Source organism: Leuciscus leuciscus (genome assembly GCF_965113295.1).
Source record: "Leuciscus leuciscus genome assembly, chromosome: 22".
NCBI classification, from domain to species: Eukaryota; Metazoa; Chordata; class Actinopteri; order Cypriniformes; family Leuciscidae; genus Leuciscus; species Leuciscus leuciscus.
The window spans coordinates 12,911,329-12,924,142 of NC_138746.1; the positions used below are offsets into that span (position 1 = coordinate 12,911,329).

The following is a 12,814-nucleotide window of genomic DNA, read 5'->3' on the forward strand; positions in this document are numbered from 1 at the left end:
GATACTATGCTGTGGAAGGTTTATGAATGGTCTGGCTGTTTTAAATAAAGGCGATACAGGAAAGTTTTACTTAACTTCTGCATTTAACTTGTTTGGGAAATTTTCTTACTGTTTTATAGAGTCACAACGACCTACAGCAACTCTGTCTGTGATGGTTTAGGCAGTTGCAGAGTATTTTAGGAAGTGACGCTACCGCCCACCATCAGGAAATGGACTGTTTCTTTTAGTAGATGTAAGTCATGGGCTGAAGGCAAATCGGTCATGTACCACAGTCAAATACGAAACGTATTTTGATCAGAAGGCATAGACAGAGAACGTAGGTAAGTGGAAAGCCGCTGAGGGAAGGTGCAGCCACTGTACGGGCCCTGAAACAAAGCACTGTTTATTACAACCCTGCAGTGTAATCTCAAGAAGCAAGGTAAGTCATTTTTAAATCAAGAGCTCATTTTATTGACATTAAAATGTTACGCCGGAACAAATAACCTAAAGACCAAACTAAGAAGAAATCAAATTGTAGTTTTGAATTACATTTTGTTTATTTGAATTGTTTATTTGAATAGATTGTTGTCAGAAGGTTTCTTAATATCTTGTTTGAAAATGTTAAAGATGACATGTAAGCAGTTTTGATGCAAAATAATATAGTTTTGGGGAAAGCAATAAGGAAGTTGATTAATAAATCTTCCTGTAGCTGTGCTTTAACATTCAATGTTAAAGCAATCAGCTTTGTGGGGGGAAAAACATAAAATATATTAAGTTATATAATCACACTTTTCTGCATATTTCTATTTGAAATGTGTGCTCTAACCCAATGCAAAGTCGACTGTATTCAGAGCAGTGCTGTACAGTAACTAACCTAAAGAAGTTTCCTGAGAAAGCCTATGGAAGTGAATTGATCTCAAATTACATTATAAGCAAGACAGACACACAGATATGTCGATAGTTTCACATTGTTATGCTATTTGTTGAACATTTGATTGCCTCAGTAGTGTTGATGTGGGTCATAGTGGACGGTCCTTCTTACTTTTATATGAATTCCACTGGGAAATTCTGCATTCATATCATGTCTTTCACATTAATTTGTACACAGACACTATGTCAGAGTTATTTATAGAGCATTTTTAGGAGACAAAAGATGACTAATTTCAATGCTAATGTATTTTTGGTTGATCAAACCAACTTATTTCTTAATCATCATATGACAAAAAGTGTCTGGCTTAACAGTGTAGCCTCTGCAACATGCCAGGAGTTCAGTTCTACATTAATTAATTATTAAGCTAATGAACCAGTTGTTTGGAGTGTGCTTTGTTTCACTTCTAACTTGTTATATTTTAGCATTTAAAAAAATTAATCAGTTTCGGTGACATACCACTGGTTTAGATTTGAATGCAAACATAGTTCATGTAAATGAAACAGTTTTAAATGAGTTCCTTTCACATTTATTTGTAGTTGATTAACCATCAAATTGTTTTAAATCATGAAGAATTCTTGTGAATTTTTCTTTTATTAAAATGAAAAGCATTTATGTGCATTTATTATCCATTGTTTTGCAGAAAAACCTGGATACTCCACGATGTGTGAGGTGTTAGTTGTTCATACCAGTGAGGCCAGCGAATGGGCCGAGTATCTACAGCAAATCTTGGCCACATCATGTAACTTTCTGGAGGGCTCCGTCATTCTGTATGATGTTAATGAACAGATTTGCCAGAAAAACTATGAGCTGTTCGGCTCCAGCAAGTGTATCATGCTTTTGCTGTCTACTGCGTTCTTGGAGATGCAGCATGACCCAGACTTGCAGGACACTTTCCGGGATCTTCTTCAGCCTCCTCACAAAGTTGTTGCTTTTTTGTGTGGTGTATCAGAAAGGCAAGTGTCATCAGACTATTTTGAACACTGGGAATATTGGAGAAAGCTCAACTCAGAAGATGAACCATCAGTATATGTGTCTACTGTCCTTGAGTGCATAGATGATGGTAAGTATTTTTTATACTATAAGTCTCATTCAGCATAAGAACATATTAATACTTCCACTTTTGTTCACCTACAACAACAACATCAACAATACAAAGATGGCCTAAAAAGTTTTTTATATTTGAACATTAACATAACTGCAAAAGAAGTGCACATGGATATAGTTTTAAGGATTATGTGTTGTATTCAACTGTAATTTTTAAATATTTGATTTATAGTTGTGTATTTACATATGATTTATTTATATTTTAATAACTTAATTTATTTTAAGATGATCCACCATGCAAAATCTTACTTAACATAGAGAGGTTGGCGTACATGAACGTTTACTCTGGTCAGTATGGAAGCTTGTTTCCGCCACAGAATAAAATATAGAAAATGAATTTGTGACTTTTTATCTCAAAATTAGGACTAAATCACAATTTCAAGAGGTAGAAGTCATAATTGTTAGATTAAAAAAAATCGCAATTAACTTATTGATTTTTTATTCCGTTGCAGAAACAAGCTTCCTGTGGTTTATTTTATTTTTTATTTTATCCATAAATATTTTTGCATGGTGGTTCATAATTAATCTTACTAAACATAAAGAGGTTGAATTGAAGTAAAGTTTAATTTTTTTCTTTTTCATTTTAGAATCCATTAGTGAACATCATTGCGAGAATACATATGAAATTGAACTTGAAGAACGCATGGATGAGTTCACAATATCTGAAATTCCTGACACCTTAACTTTACCCGATGAGAATGAACATCATCAGATGAACGGGAATGATCTTTGTCCCACTGAGCAGACTTGTTCAAATGTGGCCGCTGAGCCACAAGACGACCAAATCTGCCTCACCGTCCAACCGGACAGAATACCATGTGGGGTAAGTGCATGGCATGTGATGCATGCAGAGCCTAGATATGAACCTTTTCTACGAATATTTAGTTGTTAATTTCAGCATGAAGCTCACATGGTGTCGTGAGATCACACTTTTTCAAGAGAGACAGGAAGTCCGTTCTGTATGAGGCCCATCTAAGCTTGATTTAGATTATTTAAGCCATTTTTAGTTCAGTGACATGATGAAATAAGAATGATGTAGCAGCCATGAGGGATATGACTAAAACAATTGCTGCCGATGCTGTTCTTTTTAAATTGTGTATTACTTTCCAGTGAATACAAAGTTTGATCCTGCCCGTCGGGTGTTTTTACTAAACACTTAAATACTCCGTTCAGTAATTTTGTACTTTTAAATCAATCAATTTGATTATGTGAGAACATAATGAATCAAATTATGCCTAATTTAATTTAATTTAATGGCTGAAGAGACATTTTATATAGTATGCCTCATGGTGTGGACATTTCAACATTTTAGTTTAATGGCTTGACAGATATACTGTCAGTGTTGTTCATATTTTAAAACTATGTTTTGACTCACTATCCTCTACATTGTAAACTATTGTTACTTTAGAAATTTGTCAAAACCTTCTGTTTACATCGTTAAAAACTATAGTTTCAGCATTTCATTCAAAAGCATTTGCTGACATTTGCGAAATCAGCACCAATCATCAGCTAGCGTTACTCAATGTCATTTACAGTATTTAACTTGGTGTCATGACTTTCTCACCGTTTGTTTGTTCCCATAAAGAATCATGTGAATATTTATATAATTATGGCAAAGAAATTTGTGGATGAGGGCAGCCTGGAGGTGGAGTTTCACTCTCAGCACTCGACACCGCAGCGAATGCCTGGGACTCTTGTAAACGACTGTATTGTTACTGTACAGTCACCTGGTAAGACAAAAACGCAGAAAGAGGAACATTTCATATCAGTTCCTCTATGCTTTTTCACTTTCAACTGAATTTGCATATTGTTTCCTGTTAATGTGCTCATTTATTATAAGAGAAGCTTTGTCTTTGAGGCTTTGTCAAAAGTTGTTTTCATAACCATTTTTTTTCTCTTAGATATGCCTTCTGGGAAAGTCTCATTGACTCTTTATAATAATGAGTCTGTGGTCTATTCAACAACAGTAACATATTTCACAGAAATGGAGGAAATCTGCAGGTATCTAGAGAAAGCAACGGATCCAATGCAGTTCATGTGTCAGGTAATGAAAAAAACAATCGGTTAAAACAGAAAAAAGCTTCATACCAATAAAAGAGATCACGTACACTGAAATGACTTGTGAATAAACGTGATAACGGAGTTAAGTCATGTCGTGTTTATTTTTTTGAGTGCTTTTCACAACATGTATCATTTCAAAGTAGCTTCATAGAAATGTACATCTCATGTACATGTACATGATCATATATAAAAAGGATAAACTATAGAGAAAAGTGCTATACCAATAAACATGACTTCACTTGATATTTTTTATTCCTTTAGGATACATTATGGTATTGTGAAAAATAGTATATCTCATAAACATTTAATATTATAATATATTATATTATTTAATATAAGATATATTAAAATATGCAGTCATTTAAAAAATGTCAAATATCTGTGACAGTGTTTCAGCCCCACTAGTGGCCTGATATGCCAGACAGATGTCTCAATAGCAGCCCACAAGCCTGAACTCTGTAATGCAAGATGCTTTATGTAATTTGTTGATTAGTCGATAACAATAAGAAACAAAAAGTCCATTATAGACATTTTAGTTTGTGTGAGGCAACAGGAGCAGTAAACTTTTCAGATCAACATAAACATTTCATTATCATTCACAAATTACAAACAAGCAGACTACAATGTTTGCCTTTTTTAAAAGTTTAGTTACAGAAAAGGACCTTTCATTTAAAGACAAATATTGAGCTGATATTTTTTTTTTTTTTTTTTTTCAGGCATTTGATATCACATCAAAGGTGCCCGAGTCACTGGATCATTTGCTCGCAGACTCTCTGGAAGAACATATGCCTCTAAATGGATTACAAGTATTTGGAATTGGTCAGATTGCAGATAACACAGAAGCAAGTACGTGGTTTCATGTATATAGTTTATAAAAAATCTAGCTTATGATTAATATCTTTTACGGTGGTAGATTACTTAACACCAAGTGGTGTAGTGTTTTTCAAAGACAGGAAACATAAACATTCAATTGAACAACAATAAGAAGAGATCTCTTTGTTTTCAGATAACCGTAATGTGGAACTCCCAACACTGCTTCACTTCTCGGCCAAATATGGCCTAAAAAAATTAACGTCCTTGTTATTGCGTTGCCCCGGAGCCTTGCAGGCCTACAGTGTGATGAACAAAGATGGGGATTACCCTAACAAACTGGCCGAGAAGAATGGCTTCTATGATTTAAGACACTTCATGGATGAATATGTTGTGAGTTCATTGCGTAAATATTCTTGATGACTTTTGTAACTGGCTACGAAGTGTAACCGAGCCAGCCATCATTTCCTGAAATGCTGTGGGCACATGGATTTATTAATGCACTTATAACTAAATATCATTGCACTGTAAAAGTGATATGGGCAATTACATTGCACAGAACATTGGTAATGGAAATGCAATGTTGTAATTATGTTGTTTAGGCTATGTTAATGATCAGCATACATTTGTACAGCAGTATTGCCTTCATTTCAAAATAGCAGTGATGATGCTGATTATTTATGTAAACTTTCTTCTTTCTTTCTAACCAAACAGGAGACAGTAGATATAGTGAAGACCCACATGGAGGAATCTCAGAACAGCCCTGACAATGAGGATATCTATGAGGATATGTTGACAGCTTCCCAAAATTTCATTACAAATTTCGATAATGAGGATATTTACGAGTCTATGATGAAACTGAATCCTGAGATGGGTTTGTACATGGCATTTTCTTTCAAAACTCTAGTGTATATAGTTATTACTGAATAAAGTTGAAGTATTTCTATTGTTGTTTAGAGGTATATTTTTTACTAGGACTATCCTATAAATATATGAGAATGAAGTTACAATTGTAAGCATTTAAAGACATGTTGTATTGGCCTATTTCCAGATGTTGAAGATATGTACTGTAAAATATGTTTACAAAATCTCTGTTTCTACAGATGATGATTTGGAAGATGCTTTGGAGGACTCCAACACGGAGACAATGCTGAGAAAGTTTTTTGAAGGTACATCAATGAGAAATGAAAGAGAAAATAACAGTTATTTGTGTGACCGACTTTTTGTCACTTTTCCCCCATGTGATAACAACACCCTTCAGCTATCTGTCTTTATGCATTTATGCCAAAGCTGTCTTTACCTTTTATTAAGTGTGCAACATTTCTGTAAAAGTTTACAATATTGTCCTCATATTTGTAATGCAAAATAGATAGATAAATTAGCTATGCCATCTTATCTTATTCTGCTAGGATGTGTATTTGAACCTGCGATCTCTGCTACAGGATATAGCATGTTTGGACACTGTGAAAACAGAGCGGCTTGCTAATATATGACATTTACAAAAATGTAAGCTAGTATACAAGCATTGTATATTTTGCAGTTGTCAAATAATATGAATCCTTGGTTTTCGTTTAGCACAACCTGACAAGCATTTAGAATCCTTGCAACATAATTCAACCAATGGTAGATTGCCTGAAATGGATGATGAGGATTATCATGACATGGGCATTCATGCGGATATCTATGGTGATGTAGAAGAGGAGGACCCGTATAACCCGTGTTGCCCTGATCAGATTTATGACACGGTGGAGGCACATTCCAACCCTGAAGTGATCAATCGCCCACCTGCACCGATTCCCCGGCCAGCCAACCTGCCAGAGCCTGAAGAGAACACAACCTACATTTCCAAAGGTGCGAACCAAAGTTTCATTACGGTTATGAACATTCTTCAAAATATCTTCTTTTGTGTTCAGCTGAAGAAACAAATGCATACGGGTTTAGATGTGGGCATGAGGATCAATAAATGATGACACAATTTTCATTTTTGGATGAACTATGCCTTAATTGCAAATCTTAACAGTCAGTTTAATTTGACCTCTTTTACAGTGTTTTGCCATAAGGAACCTTTATACTCAGTCAGCCAAAGGCCAGAAATGGATTCCTCTCTAGGTACCTAGTGACAGTGTCTTTCTTGAGCCTAATTGTGAACCTTTGGTGTATATGAAATGATAATGAATGCATTAAATTGAAAGTATTTCCTTGCTGGAATGATCTATTCTTACAGCACCTGTACGGCTGGTGAGAGACAGAGACATGAGCAGTCACCATGACCCCTTTGCAGGCATGAAGACCCCTGGACAGAGGCAGCTCATCTCTCTGCAGGAGAGGGTGAAGGTGGGAGAACTGACTGTGGAAGAGGCAGTGCAGGAGTTCAAGGCTTGGCAGGTTGATCAAGATAAAAGATGCCGCTCTCTCCGCTTTCAGCAGGTAACAAGTAACTCCATGATAATTGGCGAAACAGAACGTTAACAAATGAAATGAGTCACTCTGAGGTTTCTGTAACCATCTTTCCATTTACTTCTAGGAAAACTTGCAAAGATTAAGAGACAGCATCACACGACGCTGTAAAGGCAAAGGGGCAACTGGTAATACCACAATATGGTTAACATGCCGTGCTATTAAAGTGTACAAGAAAAGTTATAATATAACTCTTAGGACTCGACGAAAAATAAAAGACCAATGGTCTATGGAAAGTGTAAAAGTTTCAGGTCCCATCACATACCATTTATAACTGTCATGAAGTTACTTAACTGTATAGTTTCCACCTATTATTGCAAATAATAATGCAAAAGAAAGTTACTTTTGTGTTTTTTTTACTTACAAATATACAAACAAATATATTTAAAAAATAATATATTTTTATTTCAGGCACATAAAAAAGTATTACATTTATGGTGGGGCCATTTAAAATGAATTACATTTTGTGACATTTAGCAAGAATTTAGCATGTAACTAAACGTTTTTTTTTCTTTCTTGTTTTTTATTAGAGCTTATGATTACAGCACCGATGCAAACAAACGTTCAGTGGGGTTCTCAAATGAACGTGAATTGCTCCGTGTACGAACCCACACCTCATTCGATTGCCCAACCCCCTCCTGTTAGTAGACCGCTGCAGAGAGGAAGCTGGCAGACAGGAAGCACCTCCAGCACTTCTAGTATGTTAAAAAAAAATTACTTCTTTAATCTCATGCAATAACATGCCCTGGAGTGTGATCTCAGATATTCATTTTTACTATGGAACTTCCATAGGATGTTTTGGGGAATGTTAGCATATGACGTCTTCTTAAAACTTAAGTCTTTTTGGGGTGATCCCACACAAATGTACACCTGAACTGATGAAGTCACTGAACTATGTTTACAAGTATGGTTGCGTTTAAACAATGAAATTGTAAAGGTTTGACTTGTGCAGGTAGTAGCAGTCACAGATTGAGTATTCAGAGCACCATTAGCAACAGCAGTGGGATGGACGGTGAATGTGAGGTCAGTTTTTTCCTTTAATCATTTTTTCATTTGGGTTATAATGATCATTATCGGCTCCATCCTGTCATTAACAACACTTGTTCTGAATCAGAGTCCTATAATGTATACAAATTTGGGATTATTAAGATTCTTGTTTTAAAGAAATGAATACTTTTATCTGCAAGGATTAATTAAATTGATCAAAAGTGGCAGTAACGACATTTGTAATGTTACAAAATATTTATTTTTCAAATAAACACTGTTCTTTAGAAATTTCTATTCATCAAAGAACCCTGAAAAAAAGTGACACGGTTTCTACAAAAATATTAAGCAGCACATGTTTTCAACATTGATTATAATAAGAAATGTTTGAGCACCAAAATCAGAATATTAGAATGAATTCTGAAGGATCATGTGACACTGAAGACTGGAGTAACGGCTTCTGAAATAAATACAATTTTTAAATATATTAAAATAGAATACTATTTTAAACTGTATTGATTTTACTGACTATTTAACTTTATTTTTGATCCAATAAATGCAGACTTGGTGAGCATAAGAGACTTCTTTCAAAAACATTTAAAAACAAAAACAGACCCCAAACATTTGAATTTTAATGTGTGGTTGTAACATTAAAATGAACTGGTTTAAAATTGAAAAAGTGTTTAGATTGTGTCATAGTAGAGACTAGTAGAGTATGTGTCACTAGAGATTTTATTTTATTTAAATAATAAAACCATGTAAGAAATTATTACACCTTTTATTTTTCTTTATTTTTAATGTTCATATGTCTTTACTTTCATGGTTCAGGAGCCTCCAGACATTCCGCTTCCTCCACGGCCTCTCCGGCCTGCAGTGAACACTCCACCAGTGCTCCCTCCACCCCGGGTCCCGCCACGTGTAACGGAGAGGTACGTGTTTAAAATGTCTTACACAATACCAGGTAAAACCAACTGCATTGAAATAACTAAAGACGGTAACACTTTATTTTGATGGTCCCTTTTGAACATTCTGTTGACTAGAAGTAACTTTGCATCTACATGTCAACTTATTCTAACCCTACCAGTCTCCTAATACTCTACTAATACTCTAATGAGAGGAAGTAGATATGTAGGTGCAACGTTTCTTATAGTCAACAGAATGTGGTAAAGGGACCATCAAAATAAAGTGAAACCGTAAAGACGGCATGGTTTCTGGCATAGCTCTATTGCGAAGTACATTTCTAACTCTAAATAAAAAATACATTTAACACAGTTATTTTACACAGCGAGAATAGGTGGTGTACAGAGAAAACATGTACATATTAGGTTTGTGGCTTCAGCTAGTTTTATTTTTGAAAAGTTCACTGCAAAACTGTACCAGATGACTGGATAAAAGTATGTAGATGAGGCAAACGTGGTTCATGTATGAAACTCTACGCCTCCCCATGTGACAAACCACAGCATCAATCGCAAAACACTCTTAACCACAATGCCGGAGTTTGTGAAGCTTAACTTTCCATCAGTAACTTTATCGAATGTAGAAGTATGTATCAACCTTTAAATCTGGAGTGTGGGTTCAGAATGCACTACTTCTTCACCAGCTGATATACACAAACACCAACGCTTTAGTATGGCGTGAAGAACATCTGCCCTCTGATGTGGGCTCCACTTTCCCTCTTCCAATTCTCACCTTATGGGCACTATTTGAGAGGTGTGCACACCCAACCCAACTCAAGAACAAGATTTGCATTTCTCTGGAACAAAATACCAGTGTTTGCAAATCAGCAAAGAATCATACAAAAAGGTTTACGCTTCAGTTTAGTGTAATTTCTTCATTTTAATGTAATTTCTGCTTAATTTAAGCACATAATCATTGTGGTGTTAGAGGTGGCTATAAATGGTGAAATATACACTAGTATGCAAGGAAGACAAAACCAATCACAATTCAGTTTTCGAACGTTACGTTATTTCTGGCAGTTACATTTTGAATGCTAAACATTCTATCAGTGTAAGTCAGTGTGAGCAAACTTTTTTATTTAAAATGTCTTAAAGGACAAGTTCGGTATTTTACACTTAAAGCCCTGTTTACAGATCGTATCTGATGAAATAGAACGGTTAAGATTAAAATTTGGACACATGCTCCTGTCCCGAGAATTTTAGGTTTATTTCGCTTTTGTGGACCTATTTTGCCAAACGCGTCACACCCGTGATTCTTCCGTTGAGAGCTTGAATAATAGACACTCCAGCCCAGTTGGTGGCGATAATGCACCTTTGCCAATTGCAAGCAAACCACGGGCATTTCATTGAATACACAGAAGAAGCAGAAGAAGAAGCGGCGGAGTAATACCGTAAAGGTGCTGCGGTCTCACAGCACGTCCTATTAAGTCAATGGAGTTGGACAAAAACTACGATAAAACCTGTTGGAATGCATCTTTTTCAGCGATTTTTGAGTGAACATATCAGTGAACACCCCCTGACCACTCGGTGAGTTTCACGTCTTTGTAAACGAAAGTTCAATGTGTTTTTAGGACGGAATCTTCCAGTGCACATAGACAACCATTGTGGGGGTGGGGGTGGGGGTGGGGGGGGGGGGGGGGGGGGGAAGCGAAATAAACCTAAAATTCTCGGGACAGCAGCATGTGTCCAAATTTTAATCTTAACCGTTCTATTTCATCAGATACGATCTGTAAACAGGGCTTTAAGTGTAAAATACCGAACTTGTCCTTTAAAAAGTGAAAAACAAAAAAAGATTAATTCTGTAATTGTTTATTACAATTCAGCTTTGCCATCACATGAATACATTTTAAATGTAACCCGCTGTGTCTTAGGGTTCCAGAGATACTAAACGAGCGATACGTATCAAGTCCAACCCGTCCGGTTCCTCAGACGCCTGCACAGAGGTCTATGCCAGCTCCACCTATACCAAGACGAACATGGTGATGGCCTGCTTCAACATGGCTGGCTTTCGTTCTGTTTGACTGTGCACTTTTCTTGTTGAGCCTTTGAGATTTGTAAGTCTCTTCAAGATGGAGGAAAAGATACTGGCTGTGTCTGAAACAGAAGACATGTGCTTGGCTGTACTGTCAGTCAGTGATCTTACAGAGGTTTGTATGAAGGCGTCTCTTAAGGAAGCTGGTTTGCCATCTATATTATTTTTACCAACTGCCAAATCTGCACAGAATTGTGCGGCATATGCAGCAAAAATATATATATGCTCAAAAACTATCCGGTTAGCACAACATCAGATTCAGAAGTCTTGAAGCTATCTTACCTTTCATATACTGCCTGTGAATACAGTATTTTTTTAGGTTTCTGTTACAGCCAGTGGATCAGTGATTTGAATTGATCTAGACTCAACTTGCAATGCAAACACTCACCTTAATTTATAGGTTTTAAATGATAAATCTTCAGCTGAAGATATGTAATATGTTTGAAGGGTCTTCTCATATGGTCACTTGTTTGCAATTTAGCTATTTGGTTTGTACACTCTGAGTGGCATTAATTAGCAAATAGCAAGCTCAAGAACGTGCCTACTTTTTTAATTAGAACTTTTTTTCTGTTTAAAACTGCAATTAAGTGTAGCTTGTGTTGGCTGTGATCAGTGCACATAAGATTTAAAGTGGCATGTTTGTCTGGATTTTAAAAATATTTATTCACTTTTCACTGCTGGCTATGATATATGGGATGGTGTATTTAAGTGTGAAAGCACAGTGTGACAAGGGCAGATATGTGTGTGTGTGTGTGTGTGTGTTCATGTTTGTTTTGTCAACCATGACGACAACTGATTAAAGTTCCAATGAAACAGAAGTAGCGAGATATTTTTTCTTCCGTATTGTGTCATACATCTGAGTGTAAAGGGGTATCGAAAAAGAAAAAATTTAGGTCTTGGGACTTTTGACTGGATTTTGCACTCAAAAGTGAAAGAAGATGAGCGAGTGCTTTCATATGCTACTTATGCTTGCATTTGCTTTCTATGAAAACTTCAACAGCAGTATGAATCTGCAGCAGTCATATGGTACAAGTTGGAGCTCTCCAAAAATTCAGTTTACAAGTTGTAATTACGAGTTCTACGAGGATGTGAAAGTTGGAAACTCATAATTACGGTAATTACAACATAATGTAAAAACACCTATAAGTGGTTTTGAAGATGATTATATGATTGGAGAACTCCTGCATATGCCACTCAAAAATGAATTTTCACTGGTAGGTCCAGTTATCCTTGTTACGAGGTCAAAAAATATTAATTTAAAAAAAAAGAGTTAAGAATGGATAAACAAACTTTTTAAAACAAACAAATAAATAAATGTTGATAATACTGTAGATCAGAGGTTCTCAATTCTGGCTGTCAAGTTCCACTTTCCTACATAGTTTAACTCCAACCCTAGTCAAACATACATGACATTTGGGCCTTTCCAAATACCAAATACCTGCACTTGCGGTCTTTGCACTTGACCACTTGTTTACTCGCATGATGGTAGGCTATTTCCTG

The 12,814-nt window shown here is 35.9% G+C and overlaps 1 protein-coding gene across 2 annotated transcripts; it reads left to right on the forward strand.

The window, feature by feature from the left end:
- The first annotated feature begins 206 nt into the window (after positions 1 to 206).
- On the forward strand, positions 207 to 12,132 carry pik3ap1 (phosphoinositide-3-kinase adaptor protein 1). 2 transcript variants are annotated; one of them, XM_082154030.1, is made up of 17 exons: positions 207 to 418; positions 1,551 to 1,970; positions 2,602 to 2,837; positions 3,600 to 3,744; positions 3,916 to 4,058; positions 4,792 to 4,921; positions 5,082 to 5,278; positions 5,600 to 5,759; positions 5,989 to 6,054; positions 6,461 to 6,736; positions 6,932 to 6,994; positions 7,110 to 7,312; positions 7,410 to 7,470; positions 7,873 to 8,040; positions 8,280 to 8,365; positions 9,155 to 9,255; positions 11,154 to 12,132. In XM_082154030.1, the coding sequence occupies exons 2-17, from the start codon at positions 1,571 to 1,573 to the stop codon at positions 11,263 to 11,265; spliced, it is 2,547 nt and encodes an 848-aa protein (XP_082010156.1). In that variant the 5' UTR covers positions 207 to 418; positions 1,551 to 1,570; the 3' UTR covers positions 11,266 to 12,132. The 2 variants fall into 2 exon arrangements, with proteins under 2 accessions (XP_082010156.1, XP_082010157.1); XM_082154031.1 differs by having other exon boundaries at positions 208 to 418; positions 8,295 to 8,365.
- Positions 12,133 to 12,814: the final 682 nt, after the last annotated feature.

Bases quoted from the DNA above. Each gene is read 5' to 3' on its own strand.
- pik3ap1 (XM_082154030.1), top strand. From the start codon at position 1,571: ATGTGTGAGGTGTTAGTTGTTCATACCAGTGAGGCCAGCGAATGGGCC. The intron at 4,059-4,791 runs GTAATGAAAAAA...TTTTTTTTTCAG, and splicing joins CAATGCAGTTCATGTGTCAG to GCATTTGATATCACATCAAA. The intron at 5,760-5,988 runs GTTTGTACATGG...CTGTTTCTACAG, and splicing joins GAAACTGAATCCTGAGATGG to ATGATGATTTGGAAGATGCT.